This window comes from Brachyhypopomus gauderio, unplaced genomic scaffold (genome assembly GCF_052324685.1).
Source record: "Brachyhypopomus gauderio isolate BG-103 unplaced genomic scaffold, BGAUD_0.2 sc50, whole genome shotgun sequence".
Taxonomy (NCBI): Eukaryota; Metazoa; Chordata; class Actinopteri; order Gymnotiformes; family Hypopomidae; genus Brachyhypopomus; species Brachyhypopomus gauderio.
In genome coordinates, this window is record NW_027506875.1 from 2,593,415 (window position 1) to 2,617,290 (window position 23,876).

General features: G+C 44.8%; 1 protein-coding gene across 5 annotated transcripts in view; it reads right to left on the reverse strand.

The window, feature by feature from the left end:
- The window catches only part of LOC143487753 (NACHT, LRR and PYD domains-containing protein 3-like), a 291,094-nt gene that overhangs the window by 43,835 nt on the left and 223,383 nt on the right, over positions 1-23,876 (reverse strand). For 4 of the 5 annotated variants that reach the window (XM_076986899.1, XM_076986896.1, XM_076986897.1 and 1 more), the window contains one exon: positions 177-353. The exons of the other annotated variant lie outside the window; for it this stretch is intronic. In XM_076986899.1, the coding sequence (XP_076843014.1) occupies positions 177-353 (177 nt within the window). The remainder of the gene's footprint in view (positions 1-176; positions 354-23,876) is intronic. 5 annotated transcript variants of the gene reach the window in all.

Consider the following 23,876-nt stretch of genomic DNA (forward strand, 5'->3'; position numbering starts at 1 on the left):
GAACACACTCTACACACAAACTTAATCAGTGTAAACACTGACTGTAGGGTCTCCAGTGTACGGTGTGGATCATGTCCGTGTGTATGTGTATATATGTGTGAGAGAGAGTGAGGACATTATCTGTGTGTGTGTGTGTGTGTGTGTGTGTATAAAGAGTCAGTAAGTCAGTAACTCACTGTAGTTTCTCCAGTGTACAGTGTGGATCCTCCAGTAGATCAGAGAGCTGCTTCACTCCTGAGTCTCCTAATTCATTCCAGTCCAGATTCAGCTCTCTCAGATGTGATGAGGGGTTTGATCTCAGAGCTGAACACAGAGCAGCACAGCCTTCCTGTCTAATACTGCACCAAGACAGACTGTAGAGAGAAGGAGGAAAAACTCCTCACACTTAAAGATCAACATACTCACACAAACATAGACACTGTGTGTATATTCAGGAGAGACATGCAGTGGTGTGTGTGTGTGAGCCCCTGTCAACAAAAATTTACATGTCCCTGTATGATGTGGCTCTTTGCCGTAACACAGTAAAATAAAGTGGCTCTTGGTCTCTGACGGGTTGGCCACCCCTGGTCTTGGGCCTTCTTTGTCACACCTTCCTCTTTATGATGCGCCAAATGTTCTCTATAGGTGAAAGATCTGGACTGCAGGCTGGCCATTTCAGTACCCGGATCCGTGGTTATTGGAGCAGATTTAAAGCTGTAATCTCAGTGGACAAACTCTACGTGAATGGTCAACTGTACCGCGACACAAGCGTCACACCATGGCTGTTCTAAACAGGTGACTTGTATCAACACCGACGCCTTTATCCCAACTCTTTATGATATATCACTTTTTGCCTAGAACAAAAAGACATGTCTAAAATAATGCCGGTCTAACTAATGCCGCTCTAAATAGTACCGTATAATCTAAATGTTTTCCTTTTTAAGTCTTAATTGTTTATCTTTTTTTGTTGTATATGCACTTTGAGTTTACGTGTCACCTTTTCCCTTTCCCTCTCCTTTTCTCTTTCTGCACTCATCCACCGATTTGTTCACTCACTTTTAAGACTGCAATGTATTGTATGCGCGCACGCATGCACACACACACACACACACACACACACACACACACACACACACACACACACACACACACACACACACACACACACACCGTAGTCATGAAAATAAAATAAGTATTGTTCTAAGTTTTTGATAACTACAATATATTAAATATACATGTGATATTGCACAGAGAATGAAGATAAATGTAACGGGTTATGGATATTATAATGCTGTGTAGATGTGCCAGTAATCACAGTGAATTATGATGCTGTAGTAATGTCAGAGCAAGGCACGGAGTGAGTATATGGGAGCGCAGGGGTAGAGTATTGTCTCGGGTTGGTATTATTAATCCTAACGCTAGGTATCGACGTAGATAATATAAAGTATACTCGCGCAAACCGTAGCAATCTCTGATCACTATTTAGTTCAATTCAAGCTTCATCTTACCATAAATACCCGCTCGTCTCCTTGGCAGTGTATAAAGCGCTTGATAAATTCATCAACAGCAACACAGTTTATTGAAACCCTCCCTGATTTAACTGCTTTAGCTCATTTGCCATCCGATCCAGGAGAGTTAGATAGTCTAACCGACTGCATAGAGAATACCTGCAGATCAGCTCTAGATATAGTAGCTCCACTCAAATATAAAAAGACTAGATCTAAAAAACTCGCCCCGTGGTACACTGACCAAACTAGAAACTTAAAACAAATAGCACGTAAATTAGAGCGTAAATGGCGATCTACTAAGTTGGAAGTATTCCACTGTGCCTGGAAGGATAGCATTATTGACTACAAACGGGCACTCGCTAAAACACGCTCAGCATACTTAGCCTCACTGATAGAGAAAAATAAAAACAATCCTAGATTTCTTTTCAATACTATTTCTAAACTTACAAAAAATCAAGCAGGCGCAGAACCTCAGATTCCAGTAAACCTCACTAGTAATGTATTTATAGATTTCTTTGATAATAAAATAGAAAATATTAGACAAAATATAAAACCTTTTATTAGCAATACAACTGGTGTGTCATCTGGTTTCGTTGATATTGATTTAAACTGCATACTGGGAGAAAAACTTGATGCTTTTCATCCACTCCCACAATCAGAATTAGAGAAAATAATTTCTTCCTTAAATTGTACTACCTGCACACTAGACTCAGTTCCCTCAAAGTTATTAAAAGAGGTATTACCAGCTGTAACTGAACCTCTTCTAACTATAGTTAACTCATCCATTACAATAGGTCACATGCCCAGTGTTGGGAACGTTACTTTAAAAAAGTAATTATAGTTACTCACTACTTGTTCAAAAAAGTAACTGAATTAGTAACTAAATTACTCTATAATAAAAGTAACTCGATACCAGGGAAAGTAACTATTTGCGTTACAGTAAAAAAAAAGTTATATGCCGATGAATAAGGATTTTTTTTTAAAAAAGCAGTTTTCACAGTGAGTTGAAATGAGTAGATCAGAAAGGTGTTTAACTTTTGATATTTATTGCACATCCACAGACCAGGGGTGAGTTTCCCAAAACATTCTTAGCACTAAGTACTTCTTAACCTCGTATGTAAGAACGAGGTTACGAAGTACTTAGCGCTAAGAACGTTTTGGGAAACTCACCCCAGTGCAAGATAAAATTCTTTAAATTCCCAAATCTTTGTAAAAAAAAAAAAAAAAAAAAAAAAAAAGGGGCAAAAGTAAACAGTTACACTATATAAAGTGCATTTACATCTATCAAATTAAATTAAATTCTCTCAACCTGAGACAAAACCTCTATCCTTAGTTAAATAAATCAAATACCCAGTCTGGTAGACATTCAGGAAGGTATTTTCTTAAACAATGTTTATATCGCCACCTTGAAAATGCAAATTTTTCTTCGGCTTGCTCCTGACTCGCCATTTCTGCCTCTTCTCCGTTTGTGTCTCGTGTCTCTCCGTGTCACTGGCGTGCTTCGGCGCGCGTGTAAAAACACTGGCTTTGATTCGCTTACTGACTTGTTAAGTTAAACAGGTTTTACACAGAGAAGTGACCTATCGAGATCTGTTACTCCTCACTAGTCTGGACAGCGGTCCGCTCGGATTACTGTTAGTATATCAATATATAGTAACGCACCGCTTTTAATGACCAGTAACGTCAACGGCGTTGTAACGACAGGAAAAGTAATTCATTATATTATCCCGTTACTGACAAATTGACGCCATTACCTAACGCCGTTATTTTTAACGGCGTTATTTGCAACACTGCACATGCCCAAATCATGTAAATTAGCAGTTGTTAAACCTCTGATCAAGAAACCAAATCTTTGGTTGTGCTATCTAATTATAGACCCATTTCGAACACATTATTTATATCTAAGATCATAGAAAAAGCTGTTGCCAAGCAATTATGCCTATATCTACATAGGAATCACATATTTGAAAAGTTCCAATCTGGCTTTAGGCCCCATCACAGTACTGAAACAGCATTAGTAATAAATGATCTCCTCCTTGCTTCAGACCAAGGCTATGTATCACTGTTAGTGTTTCTTGATCTTAGTGCAGCTTTTGACACAATTGATCATAGGATCTTGCTAGAAAGGTTAGAACGCTGGGTTGGAGTCTCAGGCACAGCCCTTTCATGGTTTTACTCTTACTTAACTAATCGCTATCAGTTTGTAGAGCTCAATAATATTCCATCCAAACGTACAAAAGTTAAATATGGGGTCCCGCAAGGCTCCATTTTAGGACCACTATTATTTACATTATATATGCTACCACTGGGCACAGTTATAAACAAACATGGTGTCAATTTTCACTGCTATGCAGATGACACTCAACTTTACATATCAGCCAAACCTGATGACAAACTCAGTTTAAGAAAAATTGAGGCCTGTGTAAGAGATATTAAATGCTGGATGTCTCTAAACTTCCTCCAACTTAATGAGGACAAAACAGAAGTTCTCCTGCTGGGCCCTAAGGCCTCAATACAGAAAATTCCAGATCTAATTCCAGATCTAATTATTATATCTCGTTTCTGTTTTCTCCCCTTGTTTTCTCCCCATTTCTTTCTTTTTCCCTCTGTTTTGTCTCCCCTGTTTTTCATGGCTACCACTGAGGAACGGGCTCTCGTCAGGCTCGGCTCGGAGCTGGACAAGTTGGGTTGGCAGATCCAGCGTCTTCTGGAGAAGCAAGCAGAGCTCACCCAGGAGAAGACCAGGCTCGAGGCCGCCCGCGACGCTGCCTACTCAGCCGTCTCCACTCCCTCGTCACGGCGGATCAGCGCGACCGCCATCTTGACCCGTGCTCCAGGCTGGGAGCGCCAGCGAGGACGCGGAAGGCAGCCGGCGTCGTCACCCCTACCTCAGCCGGACTTCTCCTCTGCTAACCCATTCGAGGTGCTCAGCTCCGGGTCCTCCACCTCGCCCTCACCCCTGCGTCCGACACCACCCTCACCAGCGCCGGCACCGAGGAAGAATAAGGGCGGTATCCTTGTTGTCGGCGACTCGATAACACTACACTTAAAGATTAACCTGCCAGGCGCAAAAAGAAACCCCACTATGTCCTGTTTCCCAGGCGCTCGTGTCCTGGACATGACCAGGTGGCTTCCCGCGGCGCTGAAGCAGCGAGACGACTTTGGCACCGTCGTCCTTCATGTGGGGGCTGTTGACACCTTTGCCCGGTGCAGCGAGATCCTCAAGGAGCACTACTGCTCGCTTCTGGACACCACACGGAAGAAGACGTCGGCCAGACTCGTCTCCGGGCCACTTCCAACGTTCCGGCGAGGGTGTAAGTTATTTAGTCGTCTTTTCTGTTTCCACAGCTGGCTCCGGGACACCTGTGGCAGCGTCGTCGTGGACTGCGTCGACAACTGGGAGAGTTTCCGAGAGCATCCATCACTCTACCGCCGAGATGGACTTCACCCCAGTCGCCTAGGCTCGGCAGTCCTCTCCAGGAACATCGAGGACGTGCTACGCCGGGCCTGACCAGCCACAACAAACCACGCAAATCAGCTAAGTAGAACTTACTTTCCTAACTACCAAACCATTGAGACTGTTAGCTGTGGAAGGTATAGGAATAACAGGGCGATATGTTTTAAAAATCTAATTAAAATTAAATTAAATAATCAACATGAAGTGAGCAGCAATATTAAGCTAAGGCTAAGACTTCTAAACATTAGATCGCTTGCATCAAAAGCTGTGATGGTGAACGAAAATCTCAGATAACAGACTAAATGCACTCTGTTTAACAGAGACATGGGCTAGAGTAGACGAATATGTACGTTTTAATGAAGCAGCTTCTCCTGGATACAGCTATGTACATCAACCCCGTATCACAAGGCGTGGAGGTGGAATAGCCACAATATATGACACAGATATAGGTTTTACTGTGAAACCAACAACCCCTATTAACTCATTCGAAGCTTTGATAGGTGAAATAGGCAATAATCTCATAGGCAATAAAACAAAGCTTAAATTAGTGACCATCTATCAACCGCCAGGTTCCTACTCAGAATTTCTTCAGGAATTTGCTGAGTTTCTTTTGGAACTAGTCTTAACAACACTCAGTAAACGTTTGGGAACTGAGGAGACCAATTTTTGAAGCTTTTCAGGTGGAATTCTTCCCCATTCTTGCTTAATGTACAGCTTAAGTTGTTCAACAGTCCGGGGTCTCCGTTGTCGTATTTTACGTTTCATAATGCGCCACACATTTTCAATGGGGGACAGGTCTGGACTGCAGGCAGGCCAGGGGAGGACCCGCACTCTTTTGCTATGAAGCCATGCTGTTGTAACACGTGCAGAATGTGGCTTGGCATTGTCTTGCTGAAATAAGCAGTGGCGTCCATGAAAAAGACGTCGCTTGGATGGCAGCATATGTTGCTCCAAAACCTGTATGTACCTTTCAGCATTAATGGTGCCTTCACAGATGTGTAAGTTACCCATGCCTTGGGCACTAATGCACCCCCATACCATCACAGATGCTGGCTTTTGAACTTTGCGCCTATAACAGTCCGGATGGTTCTTTTCCTCTTTGGTCCGTAAGACACGACGTCCACAGTTTCCAAAGACAATTTGAAATGTGGACTCATCAGACCACAGAACACTTTTCCACTTTGCATCAGTCCATCTCAGATGAGCTCGGGCCCAGCAAAGCCGGCGGCGTTTCTGGATCTTGTTGATAAATGGCTTTTGCTTTGCATAGTAGAGCTTTAACTTGCACTTACAGATGTAGCGACGAACTGTAGTTACTGACAGTGGTTTTCTGAAGTATTCCTGAGCCCATGTGGTGATATCCTTTACACACTGATGTCGGTTTTTGATGCAGTACCGCCTGAGGGATCGAAGGTCACGGGCATTCAATGTTGGTTTTCGGCCTTGCCCCTTACGTGTAGTGATTTCTCCAGATCAAATTCCAAATGAGCTAATAATTGCAAAAAATAACAAAGTTTACCAGTTCGAACGTTAAGTATGTGGTCTTTGCAGTGTGTTCAATTGCATATAGGTTGAAAATGATTTGCAAGTCATTGTATTCTGTTTTTATTTACGATTTACACAACGTGCCAACTTTTCTGGTTTTGGGTTTTGTACAACTTGTTAGAAAAGCTAGTTAACAAAATGTAATTTATTTAATAAAATTTTTTTGAATTTAAGAACTGGCAAGTGCTTTTTTTAAAGCAGTCATGGAAAACTAACTAATGCATGCCTTGCAGGTATACTATACTGATATAAACTTACTTAATCGGTTGTTCATTGTATAATAACACTGAAATTCATACACCTCTTAAATTGTTTGCATTTTTTTATTCTAACTCTAACAGAACAAGACTAATATTAACAGTGAGTAGAACAAGTGAACTGGTTTAAAGTAGCACAGATTAGACAATGAAATAAGACATTTAAAACTAGAACATTAAACAAACATGAATGATGTATGTACAATATTTACATAAAGAATATTGGCAGTGCAAATGTATAACATTTAATGAAAATCAAACTGATTTATTTGTTTCTGGTTTAATAAAATCACAGGACACCAGCAATGTTGGCACAAAGTTGCTCCCGTAATTGGTGGCCACTGACAGCTGTGATGTCGTCATTGTCTTCCTGCACATCAGCTTCATCTTCACCTGCTTCCTCCTCAGGCTGAACAACATCTCCTGCTCCCATGCAGATGTTGTGCAGAGTGACACAGGCAGCAATCACCTCTGGCACAAACCTTGGGTTAACCTCTAGAGCGTGCAGGAAAATTGACCTCCATCTGGTCTTCAGCATCCCAAAAGCACGTTCAATTATAGAACGTGCCTTTGCATGATGCCTATTGAAGACCATCCTCTCTTCTGCTCCGACAGGCTTCTTAAATGGAGTGATGAGGGCTATAGGGCTGAGAGATGCATGGGTACCCACCATCTCCACTATCATGTAGCCTCTGCGTGGGAAAGTGGCCTGCTGGTACAGAGTGCTGTGACGGAGCACCCTTGCATCGTGTACCGAGCCTGGAAAGCCAATAAAAACATCGGGAAACTTTGCCTGGTGGTCACAGACAGCCTGAAATTGCACAGAGGGGTAGAGCTTACGGTTTCTATAGCACTGTGCATCAGGTTCTCCAGGGGCTTTGATTCGCACATGGCACCCATCTATTGCACCAACTACAGAGTGGAAAGCTGCATGGTTTCCCAGCCTCACAAAGCCATCAGAGATGCTCTGCAGTTCTTCTGGTTTTGGGTGCCGAATAACTTTCGGAAGGATTCGCCGCATTTCATTGGCCACTCTGTGAATTACACGGTGCACTGTAGAACGGGGCATAGAAAAAGCATGGGATACAACGCGGTATGATGTGCCACAGGCCAACCAAAAAAGAAAAACCAACACTTCGATGGCTCCCCCCCAACCATGGGTGCTCTCATGGTTGATGAGTTGTATAAGCACTTTCAGGGATTCACGGTTCAGGCGAAAGTCAGGCTTGGTGTCTTGGGTGTCGCCCAGGAATATTTTCAGAAGTGGTACACTTGTGTTCAGAGCACAATATCTTGTAGGTCTTTCTCCCTGCAAGAAATGGAAAAATAACTTTTATTTATCTGTTTTGTAAATTAACTGTTCACACAGGTTCTAATTTTATCTATCTATCTATCTATTTATTTAAAATGAATTGTCTACAATGAAGTTGAAGTTGGCATAAAATAAAATGTATAAAATGCGTATTTGCAGATGAGTTTTATCGTTTAAAAACATACCTTTTATGCTTAAAAGACAGCATTATAATAGGGGGGATTAATTGTTGAAATCAAGTACAAGAGGAAAGTTTTTACCTCAGAGAAAATCTGAGCAGATCTTACCCGTTCAAGGACAGAAATCAGCACTCGTCTTCTTAAATTTCGGCGTCTGGCTGCAGCACGTCGGCTTTCACGTCTCCGTCGCGCTTCCTCCAGCTCAAAAACAATTAAAATTGCAATAAAAACTGCAACAGGTTCGTCCATAATGCTGGTATAGCGATGACCCGAGGTGTTTACCGTAGCTGAGGTGAGTAAACAGCGGGCACGTGCTGTGGGCAGGGCCAAGTCGTGACGCAGTCGCTGTCTAACTAGAGCGTCCCAATAATGTGACTTATGAGGCTGGATGGCGGTTAGAACGTTGTCTAAACAGCTGTCTACATAGTCAGTGCCTACGTAGAGAGCTCACTAGGTTTTGAGACAGACCCCTTGTCTCTTTTTGTATAGGTAGATGAATGAGTACGTGGAGAGGGGGGGGGGGTTATGGGGGGTATATGGGTGTGTGTGTATATATTGGGGTGAATGTGTAAGTACATTGGGGGGTGTATATATGTCCATAAGAGATACACTCTTATGGACATATATACACCCCCCAATGTACTTACACATTGGTGTGAGTGAATGTGTGTGGGAATGTATGTAGGGATGGATATACATGTGCGTGTAGGTGTATATATGTGAGGGTCTATATTAGGAGTGTATTCAACTAAGGATTTTCATAGTCGAATCTGATTCGTCACCTTTTCCCTTTAGTCGACTAATAGTCGAATCGGGTTTATTATTAATTTTTTTGAGCACCGTAAACGGGATCCCGTTCTCATTCAGGACTTTTTTCTTCTTCAAAGTAAAAACCTAAAACACTCAGATAAATGAATAAATACGGTAGGTTGCCTTTATTCAGCTTTTATTTATTTACTTATTTTTAATGAAACGTTAGAGAACATTAACCGTCAGTGCGTATATCGAACTGTCAGACAGGCACTGTGCAAAATGTCAAAAATATGCGACGAGACGAGACGACACGACCGAAACAACAAACGGCTGAACTGTTGTTTTTTTTTCACCTTACGCGTTTTAAATGGTATGCCATGTTGGTTGTTGTCGTGTGAAATGAAAGACGTTGATGACATAACTTACACTTTACTTTGTTTGATTCATCTTTATCAAAATACTTTTGAAGTTTTTTAGTAGCCATTATAATCTCGGCAGATGCTGCGTATTCTGTAGCGTGTTCAGCTCCGCTCGTTTGGATTGTGCAACTGCAGGGTGTGATTTATTAATGTGTAGTAAGGAAGATGCCTATTGTTGAAATTAGGATGAATTTATTTGACAAAAGCCTATATATAACGAAAACAAAAACATTTCATGTAACAACTAATGCTTAGCTGCATCCTTGGGCACCCCATTGCAGTTAGAATGGTACATTCGACTATGACGTTCATAGTCGACTAGGGGGTCTAGTCGACTATAGTCGAATCAGCGACTATTGCAGGTCACCCCTAGTCTATATATGAGGGTGAGTTTGGGTGTGTGTGTGTGTGTATATGTACGTGTATATGGACGGGTGTAGGTGTACACATGGTAAGGGTGTATATAAGGGGTTGTGTGCATGTATGTAGGGGTGTATATATGGGGGCAAATGTAAATATGAGTTTGACTTCTGTCGTTGCTGCATTAGTGGAAGGTATTCCATAGTCCACCTTTTCCAGAACTGATCTGCCAGGTATTGGACGTATCTCCACCGTTTCCTGCTATACACATCATTTTCACTAAAGAGACCAGGAGGTGGCAGCGATTCACTCTTCAATTGCAGCAGGTAGTTTGGTGTCAAGGGTGTGAGATCATTTGGGTCACTAGATATTATAGTAGGCGGTCGGTCATTGAGAATGCATTCAATCTCACAAAAGGCTGTTTGCAGCATTTCGTCGTCGTGTTTGTTGTCATACAATTGAGAGAAGTGTCTTCTTAATTAGGCGGATGAGTCTTTCCCATGCTCCTCCGAAATGAGCTGCATATGGTGGATTGAACAGCCACTTGACATGGTTGTTTAGCAGGAATTCCTGAATCTTTTCTTTATCCAGCTGATTCAATGCCATTTCCAGTTCCTTCTGTGCTGAGGTGAAGTTGGTGCCACAGTCTGTTCTGATGGTAAGCACCTGACCTCTCCGACACAGGAACCGCCGATGGTGTTGATGCAGGCACTGGTATCCAGACTCCAGGCTACTTCTAGATGGATTGCCCAGCTTACCAGGCAGGTGAAGAGTACTCCCCAGCGCTTTACCCGTGAGCGACCACTCTTGGCCTCCACCGGCCCAAAGAAGTCAATGCCCACATGGGAAAATGGTGGCAAGTTGGGAGTGTGCTTTGTGTATCTAGTCTTGGAACATCCTGTGATTGGTTAAGGTAGGACTTGAGTTTAATTACTATTGCCTCAGATTCTGGTAGATTCTAGGCTTCTTATCATAACCTTGTTGCTTGTTAGCTGTTATTGGCTGTAATTAGTCACTCCAGGTGTAGTTTCGCCCTGGTCTAAGGTGTGAATTAAGGGGCGGATACAGCACTGGAGAGAATCTACATCCAATCCATGTAAACTTTCCACTGGAGTCCCCCAAGGCTCGGTCCTAGGCCCTCTTCTCTTCTCTTTATATACTTGTTCCCTTGGTGACATTTTGTCTCATGGTTTCTATTATCATTGCTATGCTGATGACACCCAGCTAATTCTTTCCTTCCCTCATTCTGACACCCAGGTCTCTAGGCGTATCTCGGCATGCTTGGCAGATATTGCTTCATGGATGACTACTCACCACTTGAAGCTCAACCCTAGCAAAACTGAGCTTTTGTACATTCCAGGAACCTCAAACCCACACAACGACCTCACAGTTTCCTTTGAGAACATCTTGTTAACACCATCAGAAACAGCTCGACGCCTGGGTGTAACGTTGGACAATGAGTTGTCCTTCTCAACACGTTTCAAAGCTGACCAGATTCTGTAGATTTCTCCTCTGCAACATACGAAGAATACGACCCTTCTTTTCACAGGAAGCTACTCAAGTGCTTGTGCAGTCTCTAGTAATCTCTAAGCTGGACTACTGCAATTCCCTACTTGCAGGTCTTCCTCTACGGGTCATCAGACCTCTACAACTAATTCAGAATGCTGCAGCACGACAGACGTCTTCAATCTACCCAAGTTCTCACATGTGACTCCTCTACTACGCTCTCTTCACTGGCTTCCAGTAGTGGCACGCATCAGATATAAAACCTTGATGCTTGCTTACAAAGCCAAAAATGGACTGGCCCCTCCCTACATGATGTCCATGGTAAAAAGCCGATCTGTACAGCGAACACTTAGAACCTCAAGCTTGGCTGGACTTGAAACTCCATGCTTAAAGTCTCATGGAAGACAAAGCTCCAGACTATTCTCCGTCCTGGCTCCAAGATGGTGAAACAATCTTCCATTAGCTGCTAGGACTGCTAATAGAGTCTATTGCTATCTTCAAGCAAATAGTAGACTGAAGACTCACCTGTTTGTTGAGTTCTTACCAGAGCACTAATTCAGCTGATACCACTTGCTGTTGTTCTTAAATTGTATGTCTGTTTATGGTTATTTGTGCTTCTTGGCAAATGTCTAACTTGCAAAACACTAGGTAATGATACTGACTCCTGTAGTTTAGTAGTAGTCTGACTCAATGGTGTCTTGAATTCTGGCCTATCTGTACTATTTCCTAGGATGTATTCTGTGATCAGAAGCAAAGCACTTTGTAAGTCGCTCTGGATAAGAGCATCTGCTAAATGCCGAAAATGTAAAAATGTAATGTAATGAGTAACCTGATCCTGTGGTAATTCTGCCATTTTCTGCATTCCAGGTCTGGCCTGCATCCGTCTGCAAAACACAAAAGATCTAACAATGTGTCTAGCACAAGAGTTAGCCGAAGGGAGCCAGAAGTTTTGATAACATGTGATTTCTTCCTGAATGTCCAATTTGCTGATGAATATCCCTCAGGATCAACTTGGATATATGAGATGACTTGGGGAGTATGATTGGATTCTTTGTGTTTATCGTGGATATCGGTGCTTTATCTATCCGTCCTCCAACTCTCATGATGCCGTCGTCAATGAATGGATCCAGTCTGAATACAAGGCTATCAGATTTCACTGGTTTGTTCATTTTCATCAATTTCAATTCTGCATCCATGTGGCAGTGCTGTTCATAACAAATGATTGCCTTTTCTGCCTCGTCCAAATCATCCACAGTTAAGCATTTTTGCTCTTGCTCACCTTGGCATGTGGATGTCACTTTGTCTCCGTCCTTTCGACTTCGATGCAGAAGGATGCGTTTGAGCTTTAGCAAACAGGCAACAGCTCTAAGGAGTTTCCTCCAAGAGAAGTACTGAATCAAGGAAGAAGTTGCATTAATCTCCAGCTTCACACAATTGACAGTAATGGCATGTTTTACCTCTACATCACAGCTGGGTATGTATCTCAGATCTTCTGGCATATCACCACTCTGATTCCCCTCTTGAGAGCAAGGGAGGACCGTGGAGCCATCTGTTGGATGCCAAGAGTGGTTTGATATAGAGTCCACGTGAGGCATCATCTGCCGGATTGTCTTTCGAGCAGACATACCTGCACTGGTGTGCTTGCGAAAGGCTGTGGATTACTGCAATGCGGTTAGCAACATGGGTGCGGAACCTTTTGTTTTCATTGTGAATATGTTTCAGCACAATTGTGCTGTCTGTCCAGAAAGTGGAATTCTGAAGATCCATGTGTAGCTCTTTCTGGAGCATTTTATCAACTTTCACAGCCAGTGTGGTGGCAGCAAGCTCCAACCTGGGAATAGTCATCTGCTTCAGAGGTGCTACTCTTGATTTAGCCATTATCAAATCAAATCAAATATATTTGTATAGTGCTTTTCACAACACATGTTGTCACAAAGCGCTTTACAGGATTTACAAGGTTAACAATACTATGGGTCCAAATCCCTAATGAGCAAGCCAAAGGCGACAGTGGCAAGGAAAAACTCCCTAGATGGTGGGGAATAGGAAGAAACCTTGGGAGGACCAAGACTCAAAAGGGAACCCATCCTCCATTGGGCGGCCCGTTAACACACAAATTACACAAAAACAAATTATACAGACTATTACACAAGTTACAAATAAATCACACAATCAGGCTAAGTATAAGGTAACTAGAATGAAAGTTCTGGGTGTTGATATTGTCAATGTAAATGTCTTATGATGAACGCCAGGTTTTCATTCCGTGTCGGAGCAATGATACTGGTATTGTAGGCTCCAACTGCAGTGTTACTCCCCAAGTGAACCTCGAAGAAGAAAGATGTGTGATGTGGTAAATATGTAACAGATTATTCAAAGGCCAAACTAAACAGATAAGACTTTAGTTGAGTTTTAAACATTGAGACTGTGTCTGAGTCTCGAATAAAGGCATGAAGATTATTCCACAGTTGGGGAGCTTTAAAAGAAAAGGCTCTTCCACCTGCTGTGATCTTTTTGATCCTAGGAACAGTTAATAACCCTGCGTCCTGTGAACGAAGTGAACGTGCTGGGTTGTAATGATCAATAAGTTCACTAAGATACTCTGGAGCTAAGCCATGCAGTGTTTTATATGTTATTTAAAGTATTTTATAGTCAATACGGAATCTAATTGGCAGCCAATGTAATGACGATAGTACGGGACTAATGTGATCAAATTTTTAAATTTTCGTTAAAACTCGCGCTGCTGCGTTCTGAACCAGCTGGAGTTTGTTTATTGATTTACCAGAACATCCAGCTAGAAGACTATTGCAATAATCTAGGTGAGAGGATATGAATGCATGGATTAGCTTTTCCGCATCACTAGTATTTAATATGTTTCTAATTTTAGCAATGTTGCGTAAGTGAAAGAACGCTACCCTAGTTATATTATTAATGTGTGAATCGAACGAGAGATCTGGGTCTATTGTGACACCTAAGTTCTTTACCTCTGGGGGTTATAGTAAAGGAATGTAGATTCAATGCTACATTACGTATCTTGTCTCTCGCTGCCCTAGACCCAACTATTATTAGCTCTGTTTTATCGGGATTTAGTGCTAGAAAGTTACACGCCATCCAATGTTTTATCTCTTCTACACACTTCTCGATTTTACTGTTTACACCTAAATCATCGGGTTTAGCTGATAAATATAGTTGGGTGTCATCTGCGTAGGAGTGGAAACTGATGTCGGGCTTATGAGTCCTAATACATCACAGCCTAACCTCCAATCCAACCCCAGTAGTATAGGTATTAGTAACTACGCATCCGAAAATATTACTGAGCTAAATGGCTTCGATCCTATATCGCAAAAAGAGCTCACAACACTAATTCAATCTTGCCTAAGGGTAACATGTCAAGTGTAAATAGAAGTGGTCCTAGGACTGTCCCTTGTGGGACACCATATTTAACCTGAACAGATTTAGATGTTTTATTATCAACACTTACACATTGGAAGCGGTCGGTCAGATATGATCTAAACAGGAGAGTGCTACTCCTTTAATACCTACCGTGTTTTTTAGTCGATCCAGCAAAATGTTGTGGTCTACAGTATCAAAAGCTGCGCTAAGATCTAACAGTATAAGGAACGAGATGAGCCCATTATCGGACGATATTAGTAAATCATTCACTACCCTGAGTAAAGCTGTTTCAGTGCTGTGGTTCGGTCTAAATCCTGATTGGGACTTTTCATGGATACTATTTGATTGGAGCTCTTTTTGCGATATAGGATCGAAGCCATTTAGCTCAGTAATATTTTCAGATGCGTAGTTACTAATACCTATACTACTGGGGTTGGATTGGAGGTTAGGCTGTGATCAGTGGCGCAAAAAGGGGGTATGCAGCGTATGCGACGCATAGGGTGCTGCACTAGAGGGGGCGCCAAATCGATGAGATATAATACTGAACTTGTGTCCATCTTACATTCGCCACCCCCCGCTCAACAACTTTTGTTCGGTGGGCGCCGATAGTATGTTTGCATACACCTCAGAAAGTAAGTAATTGCAACCCTGGCTGTGATGTATTATGACTGTAGTCGGATAATATCTATTTTATTACTAAAAAAGTTTTAAAATTCATCACTAGTGTGTGTAAGTGTCGTATTAGAACTAGTGTCATTGATATTTCTTGTTAGTTTTGATACAGTTGCAAAGAGAAATCTAGGGTTATTTTTGTTGTTTTCTATTAGTGTCGAATAATATGATATGTGTTCTATGTTTAACCCGTAAGTAAGTATTAAGTCTAAGGTGTGTTTACAGCGGTGAATAGGTCCTGTCACATTTTGTGCTATACCTACTGAGTCTAGGATGGAATCGAACGCGGTTTTCAGTGGGTCTGATTTATTTTCATAATGAATGTTGAAATCACCCACAATTACAAATCTTTCAATTGTTAGGACTAATTCTGAAAGAAACTCAGCAAATTCCTTAAGAAATTCTGTTTAAGGATCCGGTGGTCAATAGATGGTCACTAGTTTAAGCTTTGTTTTATTGCCTATGAGATTATTGCCTATTTCACCTATCAAAGCTTCAAATGAGTTAATAGAGGTGGTTGGCTTTACAGTAAAACCTATATCTGTGTCATATATTGTGGCTACTCCACCTCCACGCCCTGTGATACGGGGCTGATGAACATAACTGTATCCAGGAGGAGCTGCTTCATTAAAACTTACATATTTGTTTACTCTAGCCCATGTCTATGTTAAACAGAGTGCATTTAGTCTGTTATCTGAGATTATTTCGTTTACTTTCACAGCTTTTGATGCAAGCAATATAATGTTTAGAAGTCCTAGCCTTAGCTTAATATTGCTGCTCACTTCATGTTGATTATTTAATTTAATATTAATTAAATTTTAAAAACATATCGCCCTGTTATTCCTATATCTGCCACGGTTAACAGACACAGTCTCAATGGTTTGGTAGGTAGGGAAGCAAGTTCTACTTAATGAATGGCCGTTGGAAACCATTTTTTTCATTTTTGGGTGATGTTGTCCTTAACCGTCTGTCTGTTGTCAGTTGTATGTATTGGCACCGTTATTTTGTTGTTTTTGTTGTTTTGTTGTGTTAGCGCTTGCTAACAACTGTCCGGTCGCTGCTACTTTGTTGCCGTTAGAAACGCAGAGCCGTTGCTCTGCCTTACTGGTGCGCTGCTGAAGTTCCGCTCAGTTTCGGCTGTAGTTAAAAATAAACTTTCGGTTTTGTTCTCAGAAGATGCTCTGGTGTTTCTTCTATCCTTTTATCTCATCGATAGATTATATTTCAAATTTCTCTAGGTAAAAATCTCCTTCTCCCGTACGTCCTCCTCCACAGCACGGGGTCTTTCACCCTCACACGCCGCGAGTCAACCACTTTTAATTATAAAAGGTCAATTTTAATTATATAGATCAATTATAAAGGCAATGTGAATGTCTCCACTGCTGTTCTCAAGACTAAGGTAGGTTCCATAGCCGGATTCACTGGCATCACAGAAATGATGCAGCTGAACAGTCTTCACCGGGCCGAAACCTTCAGGTTTTATGCACCTGTCCACTTCAAATCTGTCCAGCTGTTTCAGTTCTGTCATCCATCTTTGCCATGGCTTGGAGAGTTCTTTTGGAATGTGTTCATCCCGTCCACGATTATCAATGCAGTTTTTGCAGGATTTGCTTGGCCTTGAGAATGAAAGGGCATAGGAAACCCAATGGGTCATAGATGGAACTCACGACTGAAAGGATGGCTTGCCTGGTGAGTGCTGTGCTCTTGTCGTCAACCTTGAAGGTGAGTGTGTCTTTCTGGATATTCCACTGGATTCCTAAGGCCCTCTCAATGGGTGGTTTTTCTCTGTCCAGGTCAAGTTGTTTCACAAGTGTGGCTCTGTGACTTTCGGGTATTGTAGCAAGGACCTCACAGCTGTTACTCACCCACTTGTTTGGGGTGAATCCTCCTTGGGCGCATGCTTCCCTAAGGTCGTGCGTAAGCTGGATAGCCTTAGTCACAGAAGCCACAGATCAAAGGCAGTCATCTACATAGAAACTATGTTTGATGGTGTCGAGAGTTGTTGCACTGAACTGCTCTGAGTTGTCAACTGCTGTTTGTTTCAGGGAGTAATTGGCAATGCTTGGAGATGACACAGCACCGAAAAGATGAACATTGTACATTGTATATTTCCAATGGCTTGCGCGTATCCCCCTGTGGCCACCAGAGGAATCTGAGGAAGTCACGGTGATGTTCATGAACATGCACTTGATAGTACATTGCGAAAAGGTAAAGGTAAGTATCAATGTAGCATGGCCTCCGTGTACTGTGGGATCTGCACTGAGATGATTTCCGGGAACTTCCGGGTTGAGAGAGATACGCTGGCGCGTTTTGGCTGCCCAAAAACGCTTAACTATCGCCCCCCCCCAAAAAAAAACCTCATCTGTTTTTGTGGCAGAGTTTTCTGAGCTAATCTCCACACTTATTCCTGTTTATTCTGATTTGATGCTGCTTGGAGATTTTAATATTCATATCAATCCCTGGTAACTGTTTGCTAAAGAACTTCTGAATGTTTTACAGAGCTTTGATATTTCTCAGCACGTTGATTTCCCTACACATAATAAGGGCCACACCTTGGACATTGTTTGCTCTATGGGTAAAACCCCTTTTAATGTGAGAGGCGTTGATCTGTGTGTATCTGACCATAAAGCTATCATCTCAACAGCGAGGGCAGCGTCAATCACGCCAGTTTACATTTCGGAGCATTAAAAATATCAGTCCTATAGCTATTATGGAGATGCTCAGTCAGAGTCCGGTACCTGACTGCTTAGATCCTGATTTGCTAGTGACCCACTATGATGAAACATTGTCACATATTTTAAACCACCTGGCACCTCTAAGAACACGCTTGGTTACATTTTCTCAGTCTGCTCCCTGGTACACTGCTGAGCTCCGCAAGCTGAAAGCTGTTGGTCGCCAGCTTGAACAACTCTCAAACAGAACTGGCTTGACTGTGCATGCCCTTGCTTATAGTGATCATGTCTTGTTTTATAAGGAAAAACTACAGGAAGCTAAAACACTATTATTCTGATGTTATTTTTGGTGCCCACAGTAACCCTAGAGCTCTTTTTTCTACTGTTAATAACTTATTGAAACCTGTGAAAAGTTTCCCTATGGCTCCCTCAGCTGAACTCTGCTCTCGGTTCATGGACTTTTAAAATCACAAAATACTTACAATTTACTCTCAGTTCCAGCCGTCTGCAACCAGACTAAACATTCCACAACTATCTCCTCAGTTCAGCAGCAGCTATTTTTCTACCTTCAATATGGTAAACCAACAGCTTGTTTCACAGATTATTCAATTCTCAAGGGCAAATTCATGCCAATTAGACCCTTTTCCTACACAGCAACTGAAAGCCTGTTCTCCATTTATCTGTCCTCTTATTACCAAAATTATCAATGCTTCACTTAGTTCAGGAATGGTCCCAGCTTCTTTGAAGCTGGCAGCTATTACTTCAGTTCTCAAGAAGCCTGGCTTAGATCCTGAGAACCTTGCAAATTATAGGCCCATCTCTAATCTCCCTTTCCTTGCTAAACTGTTGGAGCGAACAGTAGCTGCTCAGTTAACAGAACATATTCAATCATGTGATCTGTTTGAGGTCTTCCAATCAGGTTTTAGGAGGAATCACAGCACTGAAACTGCTCGTTAGGGTTGTCAATGACTTGCTGATGTCAGCTGACCAAGGACTGCTGAGTCTTCTTGTACTGTTGGACCTTACTGCAGCCTTTGATACGGTGTCTCATAGCCTTTTACTAACTCGGCTCAATAACATGGATGGTGTAACTGGTACTGCATTAGCTTGGTTTCAATCGTAATTAGCTTGGTTTCAATCTTTCTGGTAGGCAGCAGTTTGTTTCAATGGGAAGTTTTCGATCTGACACATGCTCCTCGTCACATGGTGTCCCCCAGGGCTCTGTTCTCGGGCCCCTGCTCTTTATTTTGTATATCCTTCCTCTTGGTGATATCATTAGACATCATGGGTTGCAGTTTCACTGTTTTGCTGATGTCCAGATATATATTTGTACAAAACCTCCCCACAGCTTGCCACCTGGTGCCTTGCTGAAATGCTTAACTGATGTGAGGGCAATCCTGTAAAGCTGCTTTGCGACAACTTGAGTTGTTAAAAGCGCTATACAAATAAACTTTGATTGATTGATTGATTGATTGATGATTGAGAACTTCCTGAGCTTAAATAATAATAAATCTGAAGCCATCATAATTGCTTCTCCTGCTACTGTCAGGAGGCTTAGTGACACTACTGTCTGTATCCCTGGTTTTGTTGTCTCTACCTCAACACTAGTGAGAAATCTCAGAGTAATTTTTGATTCTATACTATCGTTTGACTCACATAACACATGTAAATTCTCTTCCGGCTTTCATGGGGGGCAGTCGCACTTTATCTCTGCTCCTGCACTCTCTCTATAGCTATCTTAGCTTCTTTGTCTCATCTTAGTTTCCTGACGTTGTTCTTCGAACTTTAGCAAAGAAAATGGATTTGATCAGGTGGTCTCTCAACGCAATTGGCATTATTTTTTCCACGTGGAGTCATGGTGTGGGAGAACCCTCATGTCTGGACGGACTGTTCTCATCTGGATACGTGTTTGGCTCAGGGGGGACGTGGCATAGTTTGTGTCTTGCGCCTCTCTCCCTGGAATATGTTGAGGACGTGTTCTTATTTGGAACTTTGATCACTGGGTTTTGTCATGGTGAGGGGGCCGGGTTGCCACCAGAGGGCGCGCAACCCGGCCAGCAGCCGATCCCAGCACACACCCCCGCGCACGCAGCCACTCCCACAGTCGCAATCACCATCATACTGAGCACCTGTTTCTTGTTTACTTTGCACTTCTTAAGCCCGCAAGTCGTCTGGTCCAGTGCTGCACATTGCCGCTACACGAGCGTCTCTGGTTGATAGCACGTCCCTACCGTGTGTGTACGCTACGAGCTTCACCTTGCATCCACAGTATATGCGCTACGAGCTTTACCTTGCATCTACAGTGTATGCGCTACGAGCTTTACCTTGCATCTACAGTGTGTGCGCTATGAGCTTTACCGTGCATTACTTGCTGTGTATGCACTACGAGTGTTACTGGTTGCCATGGATAATAAACCACCTTCTGTCCAACCCACGTCTCCGGCTGCCTCTGTCCCGACGCCCCCGGCGTCACAGAATGTGCAGCCTGGAGCAGCCGGAGGCGAGGGCGCCTCTGCTATAGAGGTGTTGGCCCATCAAGGCATCATCCTGGGCAGACAACAGCAGGAGCTCCAGGAGCTCCGCTCAGTGGTAACTACCCAGACGACCTGCATCCAGGCTCTGACGGTACAGGCATCTGCGCGCCCTCCTACTCCGAGAACGCCGATTCCTCCACCCGAGCCCTACAACGGGGATCCGGAGCGCTGTGAGGGCTTCCTGGTCCAGTGCCAGCTCTATTTTACCAGCATGCCCCACCTGGAGGAGAAGGAGAAAGTCGGCTTCATGGTGAACAGGTTGCAGGGCAAGGCACTGGACTGGGGAGCAGCCCAGATCAGCGCGGAGAAGCCCTGTACCCGCAGCTATGACCAGTTCGTTCGCGAGCTGCGGGCGGTCTTTAACCACCCCAGCCGCGGGAGACTACGCTCTGGAGTTCCGGACCCTGGCCGCCAGGACTGGTTGGGGAGAAGCGGCTCAAACAGACGTCTTCCTGGCGGGGTTGAAGCCCGCCCTGAGGGCGGAGTTGAGCTGTCGGCCCGAGGGACAAGACCTTAATCAGATGGTGCACCTGGCCATAACCATGGACAGGTTGCTGCAGGAGCGAGGCAAAGGAGCGGCGCTTTCTCCTACCCCGCAGGCTCCTGTGCACACACCGCCCCGTGAGACCACACCCGCCGAGCCCATGGAGATGGGTGCTGCCGCCCCCCCCCCCCCACTCGTACCGCTGGTCCGAGGAGGGGGCGGGCTAGGGTGAGTATCGCTCCGATGGGTAATCTCTTAACGTGGGAGGCGTCAGTGTCTTACGGGGCGATGTCCTTATCTGTGTTTGCATCAGTGGATACGGGAGCCTCGGGGAACCTGATGCGGAGGAGCGTCGCTGAGCAGCTGAGGGTGCCCCTGATCCAACTCGAGGAGCCGAGACACGTGCACGCACTGGACGGGCGACCTGTGGGCGGGGGTTTTATTTCTCACCGCACTGCACCAGTCACCCTACACGTTCAGGGCCGAAGGGAACAGATCAGTTTTTTTGTACTCCCTTCCACACGCTATTCCATAACATTAGGTCTCCCATGGTTTAAACTCCACAACCCCGTAATCGACTGGTCCACGGGTAAGCTGCTGAAGTGTGTAGCGCCCCTACAGGGCACCCGGTCTCCCTCCCGTGTGTTCGCACAATCCACCAGCATTGAGAGCCCTAACATCAGCTCCGCCCCAGTCATTCCCGCTCAGTACCGTGATCTAGCGGAGGTGTTCAGCGCTGCCAAGGCAACCCAGTTACCACCTCACCGACCCTGGGACTGTCACATCACCCTCAAGGCAGGTACTACGCCACCGCGCGGCCGAGTCTATCCACTTTCTCAGGAAGAGGAGCGGGTCATGGCTCAGTATGTTAAGGAGGCTCTCGCTCAGGGCTATATTACTCCCTCCACCTCTCCCGCCTCAGCCAGCGTCTTCTTCGTAAAGAAGAAAGACGGTGGGCTGAGGCCATGCGTAGATTACCGAGGGCTCAATTCCCTCTTAGTGAACTTTGCCTACCCGCTGCCTCTAGTGCCGTCGGCGCTGGAGCAGTTAAGGAAGGCTAAAGTCTTCACTAAACTAGATCTGCGCAGCGCCTAAAACCTTATTCATGTACGCGAGGGTGATGAATGGAAGACGGCGTTTAGTACCTCTACGGGGCACTACGAGTATCGCGTCTTGCCTTATGGCTTGGGGTCTGCTCCGTCGTTCTTCCAGGCGTTCATTAATGAGGTCTTAAGGGAGTATTTGAATAGATGCGTTGTCGCTTACATCGATGACATTCTGATCTATTCTCCCTCCCACGACCAACATGTGCGTGATGTACGGGCAGTTCTGGGCACGCTCTTGCGCAATCGGTTGTATTGCAAGCTCGAGAAGTGCGAGTTCCATCTCAGCGAGATGAACTTCCTAGGCTACATCATTAGGCCAGGCTCCGTGCACATGCAGCACAGGAAGGTGGAGGCGGTCGTGAAATGGACGCAGCCTCACACACGGCACGAGCTGCAGAGATTTCTGGGCTTCGCGAATTTCTACAGGCGGTTCATTCGCGCATATAGTCAGATTGCAGAGCCCCTTACTGACATTGACCGTGAGTTGTTGGCTATGAGGAAGGCGTTCGGTGAGTGGAGACACTGGCTGGAGGGAGCTAAGCATCCATTCACCGTGCTTACTGACCACAAAAACCTGGAATATATCAGGACCACGAAACGGATGAATGCCCGTCAAGCCAGGTGGTCTCTGTATTTCTCTCGTTTCAAGTTCCAGGTGACGTACCGGCCAGGGGAGAAGAACCAGCATGCGGATGCGCTATCTAGGTCCTTTCCTGGCAGTACGGAGTTGACGAGCGAGGAGCCGGTGCTTACGCCAGAGTGCGTCGTGGGAGCCTTGGAGTGGAGGATCGATCGGGAGATCGAGGCAGCGAACCCGCATCCAGGTTGCCCGCCGCACCGTAAGTACGTTCCCCCCGCGCACCGTAGTGCCCTCATCAGCTGGGCTCATACGTCAGTGGGGACGGGGCACCCAGGGTGTCTAAAACAGCTCAGTTGTTGGGGGCTCGCTACTGGTGGCCGGGGCTGCACCGGGACGTACTGCAGCAGGTGGCGTCCTGCGCGGTGTGTGCGCGGTGCAAGGTGCCACACACTCCTCCTGCGGGTAAGCTCCTCCCTCTCCCTGCACCCAAGCAACCATGGACGCACATCGCTCTGGACTTCGTCACGGACCTCCCCCCGTCCGAGGAGAACACGGTCATCATGGTGGTGATAGACCGGTTCTCGAAGATGGTTCGCTTCCTTCCCCTGCGGGGCCTGCCCACCGCTTGGGAGACTGCAGATCTCTTGTTTCGGCACATATTCCGGCAGTTCGGTCTGCCTGAGGATATCGTGTGGGACAGGGGACCGCAGTTCACCTCGCGTGTGTGGCGGGAGTTCCTGTCCAAGCTCAACATCACGGTTAGCCTAACATCTGGTTACCATCCGCAGGCTAACGGACAGGTGGAGCGAGCGAACCAGGAGGTGGGAAAGTTCCTGCGCGCATACTGCAGTGAGCACGCGGACACATGGTGCGCCCTTCTGCCCTGGGCCGAGTACGCACAGAACTCCCTCACTCATTCCAGCACGGGGATGACACCGTTCGAGTGCGTGCTCGGTCGCCAGCCGCCGCTCTATCCTTGGAAAGCCGCGTCCTCAGACCAGCCCATCGTCGAGGAGTGGTGCAAGAGGAGCGAGCGGGTGTGGGAGGACACCCATCAGCGGCTGAGGGAGGCGATCCGGCGATTCAAGCGGAAAGCCGACCGTCGGAGGGGAGAGACCCCATCTTATCAGGTAGGGGATAAGGTGTGGGTCTCCACCGAAGATGGA